Source organism: Struthio camelus, chromosome 28, assembly GCF_040807025.1.
Source record: "Struthio camelus isolate bStrCam1 chromosome 28, bStrCam1.hap1, whole genome shotgun sequence".
In the NCBI taxonomy this organism is placed as follows: domain Eukaryota; kingdom Metazoa; phylum Chordata; class Aves; order Struthioniformes; family Struthionidae; genus Struthio; species Struthio camelus.
In genome coordinates this window covers 2,424,423-2,439,702 of record NC_090969.1, presented here as the reverse complement: position 1 = coordinate 2,439,702, position 15,280 = coordinate 2,424,423, and the positions used below count along the sequence as shown (strand labels likewise).

Sequence of the window (15,280 nt, the reverse complement as noted above, 5' to 3'; positions counted from 1 at the left end):
AATGCAGCCACACACGTGCATGTGGATTCAGATGTGTTCAAAGATGCTTGCATGCACAAAGGGTACCTGGCACATTCAGACATGAACTAATATATCATATCCCACAGAGAGTGTTTTGTACACGTATACACAGATTTCCTCTGAACCAGTATGACCAATATGTCTCTGAGCTTCGTGGTGGCAGCCACGCTGTCCCCCTATCCTGGAAAGATCTACTTGGAGAGACAGAGAGCTGTCTCCATACTTAGGAAAGCGGCCACACCACTAGACTAGGCGGGCCTGTAGGGAAAGATGGATTCTTTCCTTTTGAAAAGGTTCAGAAAACACATCAGGAATGAACATACTAGTAAATCTTTCCACCAAACAAGTTATGATCTCAGTTCCCAGCCCATCTGCACAGGCTGGAGGCAAGGCCTGTGTGCAAACACTCAGCTCCTTGGTGCGGATTCACTAGTGAACATGTCAGCAGCACAGATGGGTGATGTGGAACGGATTATGTCATTCTCAGAGCTTGCTGAGAGAGGCATACTGAGAAAGCAAGGAACTGGAAACCTCAGTGGGTTCCCAGATGGCTTCCCAGATCAAAGAGATGGAGAACGTGGCATGGCTCTGCTGCAACGTGAGATGCAAGTGCCGTGGGGAGGAGGCACTAGGCAGAGGATGGAGAGGAGGTCTCCCACCTAGAGCCCTCAGGAGACACCTGCTCGTTTCGTGCTGAACTGTGTTCTGTTGAGCATGATGGCTTCCTACAGGGCATGGCCATTCCCCGCTTCGGCATCCCTCTGGGGTGGGACTCCTATCACACATGAGGGAGAAGTATTTATGATGGTCAGGGACCTAGGTGGGAGCAGGATGTGCAAGCTGCTGCCAGCAGATGGTTCAAGATGTGAGAACATAAGGAACAAAGCTACTACTATGGTCAGCAGAGTAGTCTTAGGATCTTGGGTAATTCAGTTTGGAAGGAGCCTCTGGAGATCTCTAGTTCAACCTCCTGCTCAAAACATGGTCAGCTATTAAATCGGAGTAGGTTGCTCAGAGCTTTAACAAATCTGGTCTTCAAAATCTCCAAGTATGGAGACTGTACAACCTCTCTAGGCAAGCTATTCCAATGCTTGACCATCCTCATGAAGAACAAGTTCCCCCTCAGTAAGAACCTCTCCTATTTCAATTTATGCCCATTGTTGCTCTTCCTCCCACCATGTGAAGAGCCTGGCTCTAGCCGTGCAGTGCAGACACCCAGCACATGACTGCGGAGTGGCTGTGAAGCAGAGGTATCCACTGCCCTGGCCAGCAAAGCAGTTGTGCAATGCAGGAATCCAGAATATCTCTGCAGAGCAGCTGTTCAATGCACATACCCAGAGCTCACTGCCATGGTTGGCAGTGCAGTCATGCAGTGCAGGTATGCAGAGCATCACTGCAGAGTGACCATGCAGTGCAAGAACCCAGAGCATCCATGCTATGACTGACACCAGGTCACTCCCTGTAACATAATCTAATCTGAAGATCTGAAAGTGTGTTACAAAAGTGGGTCAAGCTTCTCACCTGGAGCGCAAGCAGACCCAAGGCAGACACAGACAGAGACAGTGCCACCAGGTGGACATAGATACATGTACAGATGCACTTGCAGACTGCTCAGAAGCATCCACGCATGCTCTGTGTCAGTGAAGTGGCTGATCCAAGGTAACTCATTGAGGGAAAGATAACCACGGGCTCCTAACCCCTGCATAAGGCTTACACTCATCAAGGGATGCTTCCACCCAAACAATCCAGCTTCTGAAGTCAGCTTGGGCCCCAGCTCTCTTCCCCTTCTCCCAGTCCTGAGAGAAGATCTGGCACCAAAATGTTTGTCAGTAGGAACTAGCTGAGCTCAGGACAGCAGCCTTTCTGAAGTTGTGGCTGACTCTCAGACGCAACGGGCCTGTAATTATTAGCAGAGCACAACTGGTAGTACTAGGAGTCACCCAAGTTACCTTTATCACCAGCTCCTCTTCAGAGCTGCTGGGAAAGGTGTGCAGATCTCTCTGACTCTCACTTGTAACACTGTCTATTTTTGTATATGCATTATTTCCACTCTGCTATTGCAATTTAGCCCATCCCAAAGGCAACCATTTGAGAGCAATCAATGAGCTGTCAAATTTCCTAGCATTTCCAAATGTGACAACTGATTCAAGTGCTGCATTTTCAGGGATGCTCCCCATCCTTTGGGCCCAGTCACACCCCACTCCCAGAATAGGAGATGCAGGACCTCAGCATCTCTGAGAACCACAGAGGGGTCCCAACTGGCCTCAGGAAACTGCAGTGCCTGAAAATAGTCCCATTCAGAGAACTAAAGAAGAAGACCAAAGAGGCAAATAAAAAGAATTGGAGGGAGAGAGGTCTGAAACCCCTGAGCAAGGATGAGCCCAAAGGCTGCTGAGCAGCTGCATCCCACCCACAGTCAGGCTGTCTTCAGGAAGAGGCCGGTTTTGCTTTTAACTCACCCAAATGTACCCATGACAGAGATGGTCAGAGAAGAACATCTCGGGCTGGTGGTGCTTTTCCCAGGAGCTTCCCCCATGGAGCTGAGAGCAGAGCTGAGCCTGCCTCCACCCCGTCCTGGAACAGCCCTTGGGATCTGTCACGCACCTGGATCTCCCAAGCTTGAATCCTGGGTCTGCCTCTGATTTGCAAGGGCTGATGACTCTCTGCTCCACTTCTCCCATCTGTAGTGTCAGGGCAATGCTGTCACCTAGCTCCTGGGAAGGTATGTGCCCAGAAAGGCATTACTGATGTGCTGAGTCTGGGCAGCACAGGCTGTTTTCCTCATGCGAGGGGGGCACCAGCCTTGTCATTATTTGAATCCATCTCGTGTGACATTCCTGCATCCATAGCCAGGCTAACGTGGCACTTCCAGCAAGTCTCCTGGCATCAGAAGCTCCCCTGCACGCAGCTCCTTGCAGCAACCTCCTGCAGCTGCTGCCCCAGGGAAACGGCCAGGGTCCCTGGACCACCAGGAACGGGTGGTAGCAGCCCTGTGAGTAGTCTCACTGCAGAAGTGGCCAGCCCTCCAAGGGGAGGGGAGTTTTGCTCTCAAACTGATGTCATTTTTCCATTTTGTACTTGGAAGCTCTGCTGGCAGTCGTTCCACAGTCTTCCAGCCCTCTGAATGCCAGGGCAGACGAGGAAGGTCTGGAAGGGACTCCCCAGCCTGATTTCACAGCCTGCTCCAGTCAGACAGCAGCCATAGGGCTGGCATCTGTGGCACTCACAAAGGTGAGACAGTCTCTCTGCTCTTCTCTGAGCCTTACCTCCAGGGTCAGAGCATGGAAGTCAGAGCATGGCTCAGCCCTCTATTCTTGTCCATGTCACTGCCATCCCACAGGAGACATTCAGATGTAACTCTCCACTGTGGCATTGCTCAAAGCAGTTTCCAGCAGCAGCAGAAAGTGGATGCAAAGGCAAAACCTCTGGCTCCCATGTGGAGCCAGAGCTCAGGCTTCCTCCTGGAGCTAGGGCATGCGCCTACCTTGGGAAGAGGACCAGGAGGCTAGAGTAGGCGGGAGAACGGAGGTAGCCTTGGGGAGCCTGGGACCCTGGCCTGTGGCAGAGTCATCTCTGATTTTTGGAGATGAGATGGAAAAGCCCACTTGCCATGTACTAAGAACAGCGTTTTCAGGCTTCCCCACACCATCGCTCACGTCCACCAGCCTGCTGAGCGCTCCATGGCATTGCCTCTTCCTTTTCCCTTCCCTTCCCCTCCAGGCTGTCTCTGTGATGGATCCCAAAATGGCCTATCTGTGTTTCTGCATGTAGTTACACAAAGTGTTCCGTAGCTGCTGGTCAAAACACTTCACTCCTGAAAGCCTCGTCACCATTTTATAATCTGCCAGGAGGTCTGCCAGGCAGTGGTGTGGGCTGTGGCAAGTCCCTTCTTACTGCCTAGATGTGGGCCTGGGCACCTGCCTGGCCTCAGCACCTCTCCCCCAGGGCCCACTCATGATGGGGTAGGATGGAGGCAGCAGTCAGCAGAGCCAGAGGGAGCATGCCAGGATATCTACAAGAGAAACCCAGCATCGCTCACACTGCAGGTCATGAAAATCCTGAGAGAGTGAGGACTCGGGTCTGAGTGGACTACTCAACAAGATGTGTGTGTCCCCTGGCCATGGGCTGGCAGGGAGGGAAGCCAGGAGATGTTAGAGGCTGCTCTGCAGTGGCTGGCAGAGACCCAACCTTGCCTCTGGCCAGCTCCCTTCCTCTCTCCGAGAGTTTCCGGGAGAGACTTTAACACTTTGCTGGCTAAGCTGTGGCTTTGATTGCGGTTAATGGCCTCTTTGAAATGGAGCTAATAACTGATGAATTTTTTGTTATGCCAAGGGGCAAATGAAAGTTGGAAGAAAGAGGCTCTCAAGCTAGGGAGAGGCATCACAGCCAGACTCTTCTGAATTTTCCTTGGGACAGCCATCAGCTGGATCTCACCATAAATCTCCTCACCATTCACATGTTCCTCTTCAAGGGCCACTTTCTCTTAGGGGACAAAATACACTGGTATGACACACGCCAGGAGGTCTCAGCCCTGCTCTGAATTATTCAGAGCATTTGGATCACCTCCTGAGTTAAAGCCCTGTGCTGCCTACTCACCTTTCCCACCAATGCTTTCTTTCTGAGCCATGGAGCCCTTTGTGGCCTCTTCAGTTTTGACTCAGGGTCTATTTCCTTTCCATCTCCTCTCGCAGAGAGCTGAAGGTGCCTTTTACCTCTCCTACAGAGCTATCCCAAAAGCAAGGAGCAAATTCACCAGAAAATCCTGCCCTTGCACAACAGCCATTTCCAAAACATGCCCTAACTTCTAACTACACTGTTTTTCTCTCCTGAGCTCTTCATCATAGTACCTTTTCTGCCTCAATTGTCCACAATGGCTATAAACATTTATAACTGGGCTATTTTTAAAAGCAAGGCTTGTATAATAAAGCAGACTTTGTTGAGGTTTCATTGAGTAACATTTGGGCATATTGAGGTCCCTGTTACATGGGTGCTGCCCTACAGAGAGCTCTGAATATGACACTTTACATCTTTAAGGCACCCTTTTAATTATTGTAACATCACCATTCCCATGACTGTGTGATCACTCATACTTCATATTCAAAGTAATCTGTTGGAAATCTTACTGTTTTGGTAAAAAAGCTACCTAGACTCCTGATAATGAGATGTGGCCCATTCTCTGTCATTGCTACGGTGGTTTGGTACTGCCTGTGACTGCACACTGAAGAATGGTGCTAGTGATGCTTTTTCTGAACAGTGAGAACAATTTCTCCAAAATCTTCATGCCGCTATTTCCCAGAAAACACAAAGAAAGACAAGGTGAACGTGAGCTATGGATAGAAAGTTCTCAAATTGTCATCAGAGGAGCTTTTGTTTGTCGAATTTGGATCTTTTCATGTTTTCTTCATCTGATTTGTCCAGTGTCAGCTCATCGCTCAGCCCTAGAACAGCTTTCACCTGAGTACATGGGGATGTTGGCCAATCAGGACACAGTAAGATTTTTTTAAAATAATTTTTAACCTAACAATAAGTATTTTTAAATTTTTGAATGACCTCTATAGAGCTTATAAACACTCACAGTAAGAATGACCCCATCTGTGTGGCGTAAGCTTTATCTCTGCGCTTCCTCCCTTTACTTTTTGTAAGATGGGTTTGATAACATTAAGGGCAATAGCCTAGCCACTGTGCATTGCTGTGGCTTGAACAACTCTGTAAATTAATCCTCTTCAGGATGCAGAATGTGTAAACGCCGCTTCTTTTAGTTATTTTCGGTCATTAGTTGAAAGGGTTTGCAGTTTTTCTCTCTGCGAGTACGGCAGTTCTGCCCAGGGGCAGGCACTGTGTCTGCCTGTGCTTGCTCCCACAGCATGCAGTCCTCCCCACCACTTCTTATCAAATCCCTATTTGCATTTCAGCAGTTCTCTCCCTGGAGTTTTCACTTTTTCTCAGCTCTGCGTATCTGTCTGGGGCTGTCATTTGCTACCCGATGGCACTGCCACCAAAGCTTGAGATTCATCTGGGTCTCTCCTGTCCCCACTTGTTCTAAGTTCAAATCAGGACCTCCTACAAGGTTTGTTCTCACCAGCTATTGTCTCTGATCCCCATTACAGTCTCGTCATGAACTACAGATTCCACAATCCCTCCAGATTTACACATCTGACTCAGCACAATCAAAACTGTCATAAATGCCGCAAAAGAGTCTCTTTTTTGAGTTCTTACATGAAACCAATATGCTTCAAAAGTTTCGGTCCTTCTAGGACTTCACTGTTCTTCAAGTGTTTTCATTAGCTAACTCACATACAGGCTGTTAAATAAACCTAGGATCTCTGACACGAAAGTATTTTTAAGCAGGTATCTTTTGCTCATTTTTCCTCTGCAGCTTTCCTTAAGACCTGCAATCTTTCTGGAGCCTCCTCAGCAGCTTGCTGTGCTTCTGGTGAGCACCTTCTTATGGACATCTCTAGCTGTGGTTCCATTTTCTCACTCAGTTCCTTCCCTCTCTCCTCTGAAGAAGCACTCGGCCTCACTGCTGGGACCTTGCCATGGTCGTAGGCGGTGTGCAGAGATAACCCTGAACTAGAGATCATAACTGATGAAGCTTTAATATAACAAGAGGAAAGTAGCAGAGGAAAGAGTGTGTAAGAGGGGAGAGGGTCTGGTGCATCTCTCTTGCCGGCTTCTTGCCAACTGATTTTAATTTGCATAAACTGTTGATTGAGACCTGAGCTTCTGTCTCCAGGCTAGATCATGGCCCTGAGGGTGTTTTCTTGGCCTGGAAGCAGTTTTTGGAACCCTAGGCTTGAGAGCTCTCCTGCATGATGCCTACTAAGTTCTTCTGCTTTCTTCTTTCTTCTCCCTTTCCTAATGACCTCCCATCATGTCGTTGGGCTCCATTTTCCTTAGTGCTGTGTCCCCTTCCTCTCCTTTCTTTCTTGCTGCCCCATTCAAAGTGTGCTTTCTCAACTGACAGGTTTGGCACATTTGCATTTCTTAGGGTGCTTTGCCACCCCCCCCCCACCTGGTTCATTGAGACAATCTAATGCAATGCTGCTGGTCTGGACACAATCCTGGGCAACGTGACCCTGCTTGAGCAGGGGGATTGGACTAGATGATCTCCAGAGTTCCCTTCCAACCTCAGTCATTCTGTGATTCTGTGGTGCTGCTATGCGCTGAGATGTTTTCTATCTGTTCACGGGAGGGGTCAGCCATGACTGAACGGTTGCATCATCCATTTAGAGTTTCTCCTAAATCTGAAATATCCTCTAAAAGTAGCAAAATTTCTAATTGATTTTACTGAGTTTCCTATTTTGCAAAAGGGAACTATACATCAAATCCCAAGCACAATAAAAAGAAGTCCAATCCCAAGAGAGCAGACAAAGTGGAGGGCTTCCCTGCCCATCTTCCATGCCCCAGGGAGGAGAGGGGCAAAGACACAAAATATCAGAAACTGTCACTAATACTCCACTGGAGCTGTGTGAAACAGATATAAATGACATAGACAGGTTCCAGCATAGACATATCATGAAGCTTGGAAGAAGGGTGGTCTCTGGATGGACCGTGGGGTAACAGAGCATCCTGCTATGCACAGTGGCAGAGTAGCACTCACTGGCATGTAATGGCCCAGGTACACCTCACTGATCTAAGCAAGACCTTCCGACTGTTCCTAAAACAGAGGCATGATGGACCTCACAAAGTATCACTGTACCCCTGCCACCACATTCTGATGAGTTCAGTCTCTTGATAGACATCCTGAAGTCCGTTATCAATTCAACTCTCAAGCCTCTATATTCCATCTAGAAGCTCCATCCTCTTCACATGTCCTGACTGCCAAGCAGACATTATTTCTCTCAGGTCAGAGCCCCAGAGGACAGGAGTGTTCCATGGAGTGGCAATTAAGTGATTGGAAGTTGGTTTACCAGAGAGAGGGGGACCTGCTCTGTCTCCCAAACAGAGCTTCCCAGCTGCTCAGAGGGCAGGCTGAAACAGGATGCTTGAAACACGGTTCCTGTGCTGCCAAGGTCAGCCATCCAAAAGTCATGTCAGATGCACATAGATCATGAGATTTAGCCTTAAGGGTCCTGATACTTTACAAGGGCCAACTCTTCCCGTTTTCATTCTGGTTTCTGAAACATCTAGGGCACTCTGAGCACATGCTCAGCCTTCTCTACAGCTGAGAGAACTCAAAACTACTTTCTACCCAAAGTTGGAAATTCCCAAGCTGGGGAGTGGGAGCCTTAGTTCTATTTCAGCATTTTTGAGGTAAGACAAGACTCAGAAGTCCTTCCAACATCTATCTTGATGCAATTTCCTGACCTATTCACAGGAAGAGAGCAAGGAGCTACCACGGCACAGCGAGAGAAGGGAGAGAGAAGAGCTGGAATACCTGACTTGGAATAAAGAAAGTGGAGAAATGCTCTCCATGTCCTGGTTCCAATCACTTCGCACAGGCCGGGGCTCTGCAAGGTGAATACTGCTGTATGGAGAAAAAGTTGTTAATGTAATATAATCAAATGCTGCAGCTATTATATGACCTAGTTGTTTAGCACCACAGAGTTAAAGTTAACCTGTTCTTGTGCAGTTACTACATGTCCAGTAAAGCTGTCTGTACCATGGGTCATACAGCAATGCAGTGTCCAGAGAGCAGCACACACAAAAGGGTCTTGAGAAAGAGCAATCAGATCGATTCATTCTTTCAAGGTGAAAACCTGTACTAATGAGCATCTGGCCTGGAAACTGGAGAGCTCTGGTGTCCTGCAAGAGCCAGTGTTGCCTTTTACCATGCTGGTGTGCAAGGCAAGGGGAGAACACAAACCTAAACCAATACCTGCCTCTCTCACCTGAAACAGAGATGTTATCCCCCGCTGCCAGAAGGAAACTCCTACCTCCTGCATGGAGAGCAACCAGTTCACATACATGCTGAACATAGGCGAGAACTACCAGTCCTGTCTGGTGGTCCAGGCTGATATCCACAAGCAGCCAGGCAATCCTCAGCATCAAGCAGAATGGCCTGTCTATCAGACCATCTCTTAGTAGCTAATTAAAACATGAGATGCTGCACCAGGTAAAGAAACAAAGTGGCTGACCTGGAGATGTTTGACTTCTTTCTGAGCAAGAGCAGTCAGGAATAACACAATATGCACCATGCAGAAATGCATTGATTCGAATGAAAAATCCCTATCTCTCTGCATGCTCCTGGGAAGGCTATGAAAAACCAAGGACCAGGGAGGGATATGGGCTGGGTCACAGACTCCGGAGCTGTGAACACAGCACACAACAACTGTATTTCCTGATAAACGTTAACCAGACTCTTCAACACACTGCCAGCTTGCTCGACGAAAAATAAAGTGCAAGCACACAACAACAACCAGTCAGAGCCCGCTCTTCTTCATGCCTCTCCAATTATTCCTTTCTGCCTAAAGATTTTCCTTCCTAACAGCTTACGTCAGGATATTGCTAAAAACACTAATGCAGCAATGATGGTAACTGTAGAAATACATCATAGAGAACAAGGGAGGTTGAGGAAAGAGCAGAAGATAAAGAAAGCCCACAGGTACGTTTAAACACAGAGGATGAGTGGACAAGAGTAGCCCAGAGGGGACAAGAGTACCTTTGTTGTCAGTGCTCATCTGCCCGGTCAGAGCGGAGAGCTGCCTGCTGCCCTTTAGGTTTCCGTCTCTCTTTTGCCCTAGTGCATGTGACAGTCCCCAGGCAGAGCAGCTCTTTAGTGTGGTCTGCACCGTGTGTGGTGAGGAGCCCGAGCCCTGCTCTCTAGCTTTCTTCTCAGTGCAGTTTCCATGATCGGTTTCAGAATGACAACTTCTGATGCTGCGCTGGCTCAGGCAGTGGCTCACTCTCTCGCACAAGTGGGTTTATCTCGCATCCTTTCATTTTACTCTCACACCCAGCTGGGGGCCAACCAGTTTCAAAATAAAATAAAACTGCCAGAAGCTCTTGGGACTCTACCAAACTTTTGCAAACACTGTGAGTAGTCGGAGAAAAATGGCCTGTTTCCATGAGTGTTCCTGCTGGCTCAATTGGTCACCAGGGGATTCCCGGACAATGAACATCCCGGGAGCAGATGCAGCAAGATGCCCAGTTTTGTATTTGCTGGGTGGCATAGGCAGACTCAAATTGGAGCAGCTCTTGGAGCCACCCAAATTCACTCAGGAAGGGAAAAGTTCATCCCCTGGAGAATTCATAACCTAAAGCTGAGATTTACAAATGGCAGCAGACATATGTGAATGAAGATCTGACCCCAATTAACAAGACAGACAAAAAGAGAAAGGAAACACTGTCACTCCCATTTTGCACACCGGGCAAGTGAGTAACTGGCTTGCTCAAGGTCACCGAGGTAGTCTGATAAAAAAGCAGGAATTGCCCCAAATCTTCACTCAGCATCTTGGCGCACTAATATTGTCTTCCCTGTGCTTGGCAACCTGTGTCTTCAGGGCATTGTTTACTCTGAACTGGCTGTTTCCCCAAGCATTCTTGCCAGGATACCGCTCTGCTTTCACACTTGTTGAGAGCAGATGGAGGAGCCTGATCCGCCACAGAGCAAATGAAGCTTTTTACATGAGTGGCTGTCGACAGGAAGGCCTGGAGGTATTGCTGCTGCCATAGCAGTGAGACAGCCAGTGGCGGAACTCCAAAAAGGAGGCCAAGAACAAGAGAGCGAGTTCACAAACTGTCGTCATTTGAAATAGCTGAAGGCAGAGAACCTGGACCGGTTATTCTGCTGGGAAGGACACCATGGTTCAGACAATGTAGCAGTGTCTTTCTCCCGCTATGCTCGTGGAAGTTAGTTTTCTCCCTGTAATTGTCCTTCTGTTCGCAAATAGCTAATGTGTGCTTTCAGTCCAAGTAACTTTTATTTTAGGTTAAAGGAAAAAGGCAAATCAAGAGAGAGCCTAAGTGAAGCTTCCATAAGACAAAAGTCTTCTGTCTGTCTCCCCTGACACGAAATAAATTAACTCTCACTAAGTGGCAGCTGCTACATAGGAAGGACCACAGGACTAGAAGTGTCCCCCAGGGCTATTAAGTCTAGAGTCCAGGTCTACATGAACTAAGTACACAGTACAAAAATGTCTACAGAAATCCACTCCTCGCATCCCCACTCACCACAAGCCATGGAGTATTTCCCACTGCTGTATTAACTCCTTAAGAACAAAAGCCACCAACTATAACCTTGTACATGAAGAGAGCAGGAGAAATTGAGGGCACACCCAGCATTCTTAGTGCCCACTGCAACAGGGGAAATGCCAGGTGGCCAGGAATGGACCACGCTGCATCCTGCAAAGAAAGGAAGAAAAACCCCAAGAGCCACAACCACTCTGACTGAGGGAAATTCCCTCCAGACACCATAGCTAGCATCTGATTTAACTCTCATGAACAAGAAGCATCTACCAGATCATGGAGAGAGTTTTTAACACCAGTTGGAGCACCAAGGCACCCTGCCACATTTCTATTCATGGCCAATTCTGATGCCTAAAAGAAAGGCAAGAATAACTGAAAAACCAAGTTATAGATGAAAGGGAGGATTTCCTTTCCAGCTACTGGACTACAAAAAAACAGCTACGACAACGGGCAGCAAACATGACTAACCAGCAGCAGTGAAACGCCAGGGCTGCCACAGGACACTGTGAAATCATACACTGCAGGTTTTACAGCAATCCTGCAGGGAAGATTAAGAAAGAAGGTGGCAAATTAAGAAAGAAGTTTTACAGCTATACACCTCACCCCATTGCTCCCCTATTCTAGATCTGCTATCCATCCTGGCACACAGTCAGACAACATAGCCTCTGCCATTTGTAGTGAGCTAGCAAGGAAAAGTGACCAGCCCGCTGGATAACGCTCAGAAAAAGCCAGATCCATCACTACGTTCAAGTTCCCCCAAATGGCAGAAATCTTCAGCTCTGGGATTCACTCTCTTCTGAGATCAAAGTAGTTAAACACACCCGTCAGCAAGACATAACTCCCCAGGGAGAACAAGCTCCAGACTCCCATCTGTTACAGACATCTGACAACACTGCATACACATTGCTGACATAAGAACATAGGTCCGTTAATGCATAGCCCTTTAAATGGAGGGGATCTGACCAAAGGTTTGTCCATTCATTTCCGGCTATTCCTCCTTCCTGGGGCTTGCCACTTGCCCAAATCTTGTACAGAGACTCATGCAAGTCTTCCTATCATAGTCCATGGTATGCCACTCAATGTGTCACGATGAGGTAACTCCTTTCCTAATTAAGCTAATGGCACCTGCATCTCGGGGGTATCAGGTACCATATCTGTTTGTCTTTTTTGCATATGTAGAACAAGAACTCTGTGTGATCTGTGATGCCAATGGCCAGGAAAAGCCTCTTCCCTGTCACTTCTTACCCCAGTTTGCACCTTCCCAACTGCCTCCCGCTGGTGTTTCATTCCCCCTTGCAGCTGGTAGGTTTTGGATCCATCACTCCATCTGGAGCAATTGTACTTTGGCAAGGCTCTGCTGGTTACAAGAGCCATATAGACTTTTTGTTAAGTAATTCCTAGTCCTTGATTTGCCCCAAGATCCTCTCCTTTTCTATTGTCCATCTGCTATGTTTATGAGCATTGAACAGTGGCACTACTGGAAATGCTGTACTCAGACTTCCCACACTCTTTGCTTCCGTTGGTTTACAGAAACCACACAATACAGCTTTAACCTATGGAATTCCTTGCAACAAGATATTATGGAGGCAAAAATAATATCATTCCAAATGTGGAACTGCATATGTCTATTTGAACATTAAGATAATGTGCACCATATAATGGCCAAATTTTCCTTCCCTTTGCATCTTCAAAATATTGCTGATATGCAAGAGGTGGATAAAAGAGATGTTTGCCCACAGAAAAAGTTTATAAGAAATATAGGGTCAAATTATCTTCTTATGCAACTCCCCGGCATCTTATACAATCTAAAGCTGTAAGACATAAATCAACCACTAACTGCCTGGTGTTAAAGAGAAACTTCCTCTAATAGCAGACTATTGCATAAGTGCCTTTTAACGGAGGCTTGTATCGTCTGAAGTCACTAGTAGAGAGAGGTTAACTGGAGTATAGGACTGTTCTGAAACTTTATGGTCCTTTCCGTGCCCTTCTACTCGTCTTATTATGATTCTCTTATGGATCATGTTACTTGCTTTTCTTGACTGCTGCTTAAGTGGGTGAATCTTGAAGAGGAAGTGCAAAGCCAACAGCTAGCCTGCTTTGTGCTGTGGCTACTGCAAAGCACGGCTCAGCTCAGGCACAGGTTGGTCCTATCGCTGTGATGCCCCCGTTCTCTGAGTTCCACTCTCCAAGGCCCAGGCACTTTAGCACCTTCCCCTTCCCAAGCTCCAACCTTGGTCATGGAAAATTTCATAAGGAATCAATGAGTGCTGTCATCTCATTTTCACGTGTAATCTGTTCCTGCGGGGCTCTTTATTGGTGCTGTCCCAGACAAAACCTGGAAAAGGGCCCCAGGTTGGGGACTTGTTTACCCTGAAGATCCAAGTGTGAAATCACAGCAGTACCCCTTGCTTGGAAGGCCGCAGCAGCATTAGTGAACGGATGTGAGGCCATCCTATGTCCAATAACGCTTTGCTGTCCCTGGAGAGCTGACTGGTCCCATGGGGCTGTTTCTCCTCATGCTCCAAGCCACTGATGGATGGGCACATCTATTGTGAGCGTTTGCTATAAAAAACCTGTGTGATCCCGAGTGGTGGCTCCCAGTGGGAGGAGATGTGCTTTCAGGACAAACTTTTGATGAAAAGAAGTGGCTTGCACAGTTCCTAGAGGTTATTCAGCAGCTCTAGAGCTGGCTGCAATGACACATGTCCACCCAGGCACTGAAAGCCCTTGAGGTTCAGAGATGGCCAGTAAAATAGCCATCATTTCTCAGAGGCTGTTCTTGCTTATCCCACTTTCCATCCCTGATGGCTTCTTCCAGTTCATCAACAGGCTGAACTGATTTCCACCAGCCATTTCTGGCTAAAGCTTATTTGATTTATATCTTATCCCCCCTTCCTCCCCCTAAAAGGGAGACAAAGAAAAATCACTGCATGTCACAGCCACCAGGCTTTGTAAAACCATGTTATGTCAGAGAAATCCTTCAGGGATGAGGAAAGAGAGGCCGATCCTAGTAGTGCCCCTCGTCTGCTGCTCCCCCATGCCATGGGATACGTGAGAGCTTTGTGCAGGGGCTGGTGTTAGTGCGCGCTGTTTGTTTGGTGACTGTTCTGCTACAGTTATTTTTAGCCAGTGACGCCTGGGGTATTTCGCTTCAGGATGTCCGGTCTGAGCCTTTCTGGGAATCCCATGTTCTCTAATTGTAAACAGCCCCATTCAGTTGCTGTGAGCGCGAGAGGCCCTGACTTATTCAGCAGGGCTGTCAGGTGTGAGTCAAACAGGAAGCCACTGCTGTAGCAAAGGCAGGCTTCCACGAGCGAGGTATTAGCAATGAAAAAGTGCCCTCGATTAACACACTGGGGCTGGCCTGACAGCCTACCCCTAGGCAAAATAGATTTACTGGACAGATGCTCTTGATTGGTGTGAGACGTGGGCATTCTGGATGCTGCTTGCAGTGGGATTTGGCTCCGTATCTGCCTCAGCTCTTCCTCCGCTTTTAGGTTTATTTGGAGTCTCAGTTTTGCCTACATCTCCCTGAAAACTGCTCCCTCTAAAAAATGAGGGTTGAGTAACTTTGAGGCCCCAACTGCTGGTTTTGAATATGTTGTCACCGTGGGGAAAGGGTTCTCGAGTATCGGAAGCCTTCTCACATGCAAATGCTTCGGTTCAGGGTCAGAAAAAGCATGGGGTGTTGGCAGGCCCTGAGATGCTGACGGGAGCCGTTTTACCAGTCACAGAGAATGGTAAAACTGACTGAGAGTATTCACAGTCTGGAACTGAGCACCTAAATTTGGATGCTGCTGGGAGTCTCTTAGCGCCTGGGAGTGGGACTCAGGAGGTGCGGAGACACCCAGGCAACAGAGGAGAGGCTGGAAATGAGGGATGATTTCAGTCTTGTCTCCCTTCCTGCTGGACTGAGACAGGCACTCTGTCAACCTGACCTCAGAAACCCTGCAAAGGACTGATTTGGTCTTTCGCTAAAAGAAGCAATGCACTGCTCCCGTTGTGCACACTAACCAGTCTGGGGTGACTCAAACCCGTGCCCCACATGCGTCTTAACGCTAGTCCAGAAGCAAGACGTCGGCTGCAGCTAAGTCTCCAGCACCCCCATTGAAGCTGCTAGGAGGCAGAT

The 15,280-nt window shown here is 47.9% G+C and overlaps 1 protein-coding gene across 8 annotated transcripts in view; it reads right to left on the bottom strand.

The window, feature by feature from the left end:
• Positions 1 to 15,280, bottom strand: part of HDAC7 (histone deacetylase 7) — a 119,331-nt gene that overhangs the window by 83,522 nt on the left and 20,529 nt on the right. The window contains exons 1-2 of one of the 8 annotated variants that reach the window (XM_068921187.1): positions 9,626 to 9,659; positions 8,402 to 8,491 (exon numbers count right to left, since the gene is read on the bottom strand). The exons of 5 other annotated variants lie outside the window; for them this stretch is intronic. In XM_068921187.1, coding sequence (XP_068777288.1) covers positions 8,402 to 8,491; positions 9,626 to 9,644 — 109 coding nt within the window. In that variant the 5' untranslated portion in view covers positions 9,645 to 9,659. Of the gene's footprint in view, positions 1 to 8,401; positions 8,492 to 9,625; positions 9,758 to 15,280 lie in introns of those variants that run through there. 2 more of the 8 variants (XM_068921186.1, XM_068921191.1) reach the window with 2 other exon arrangements.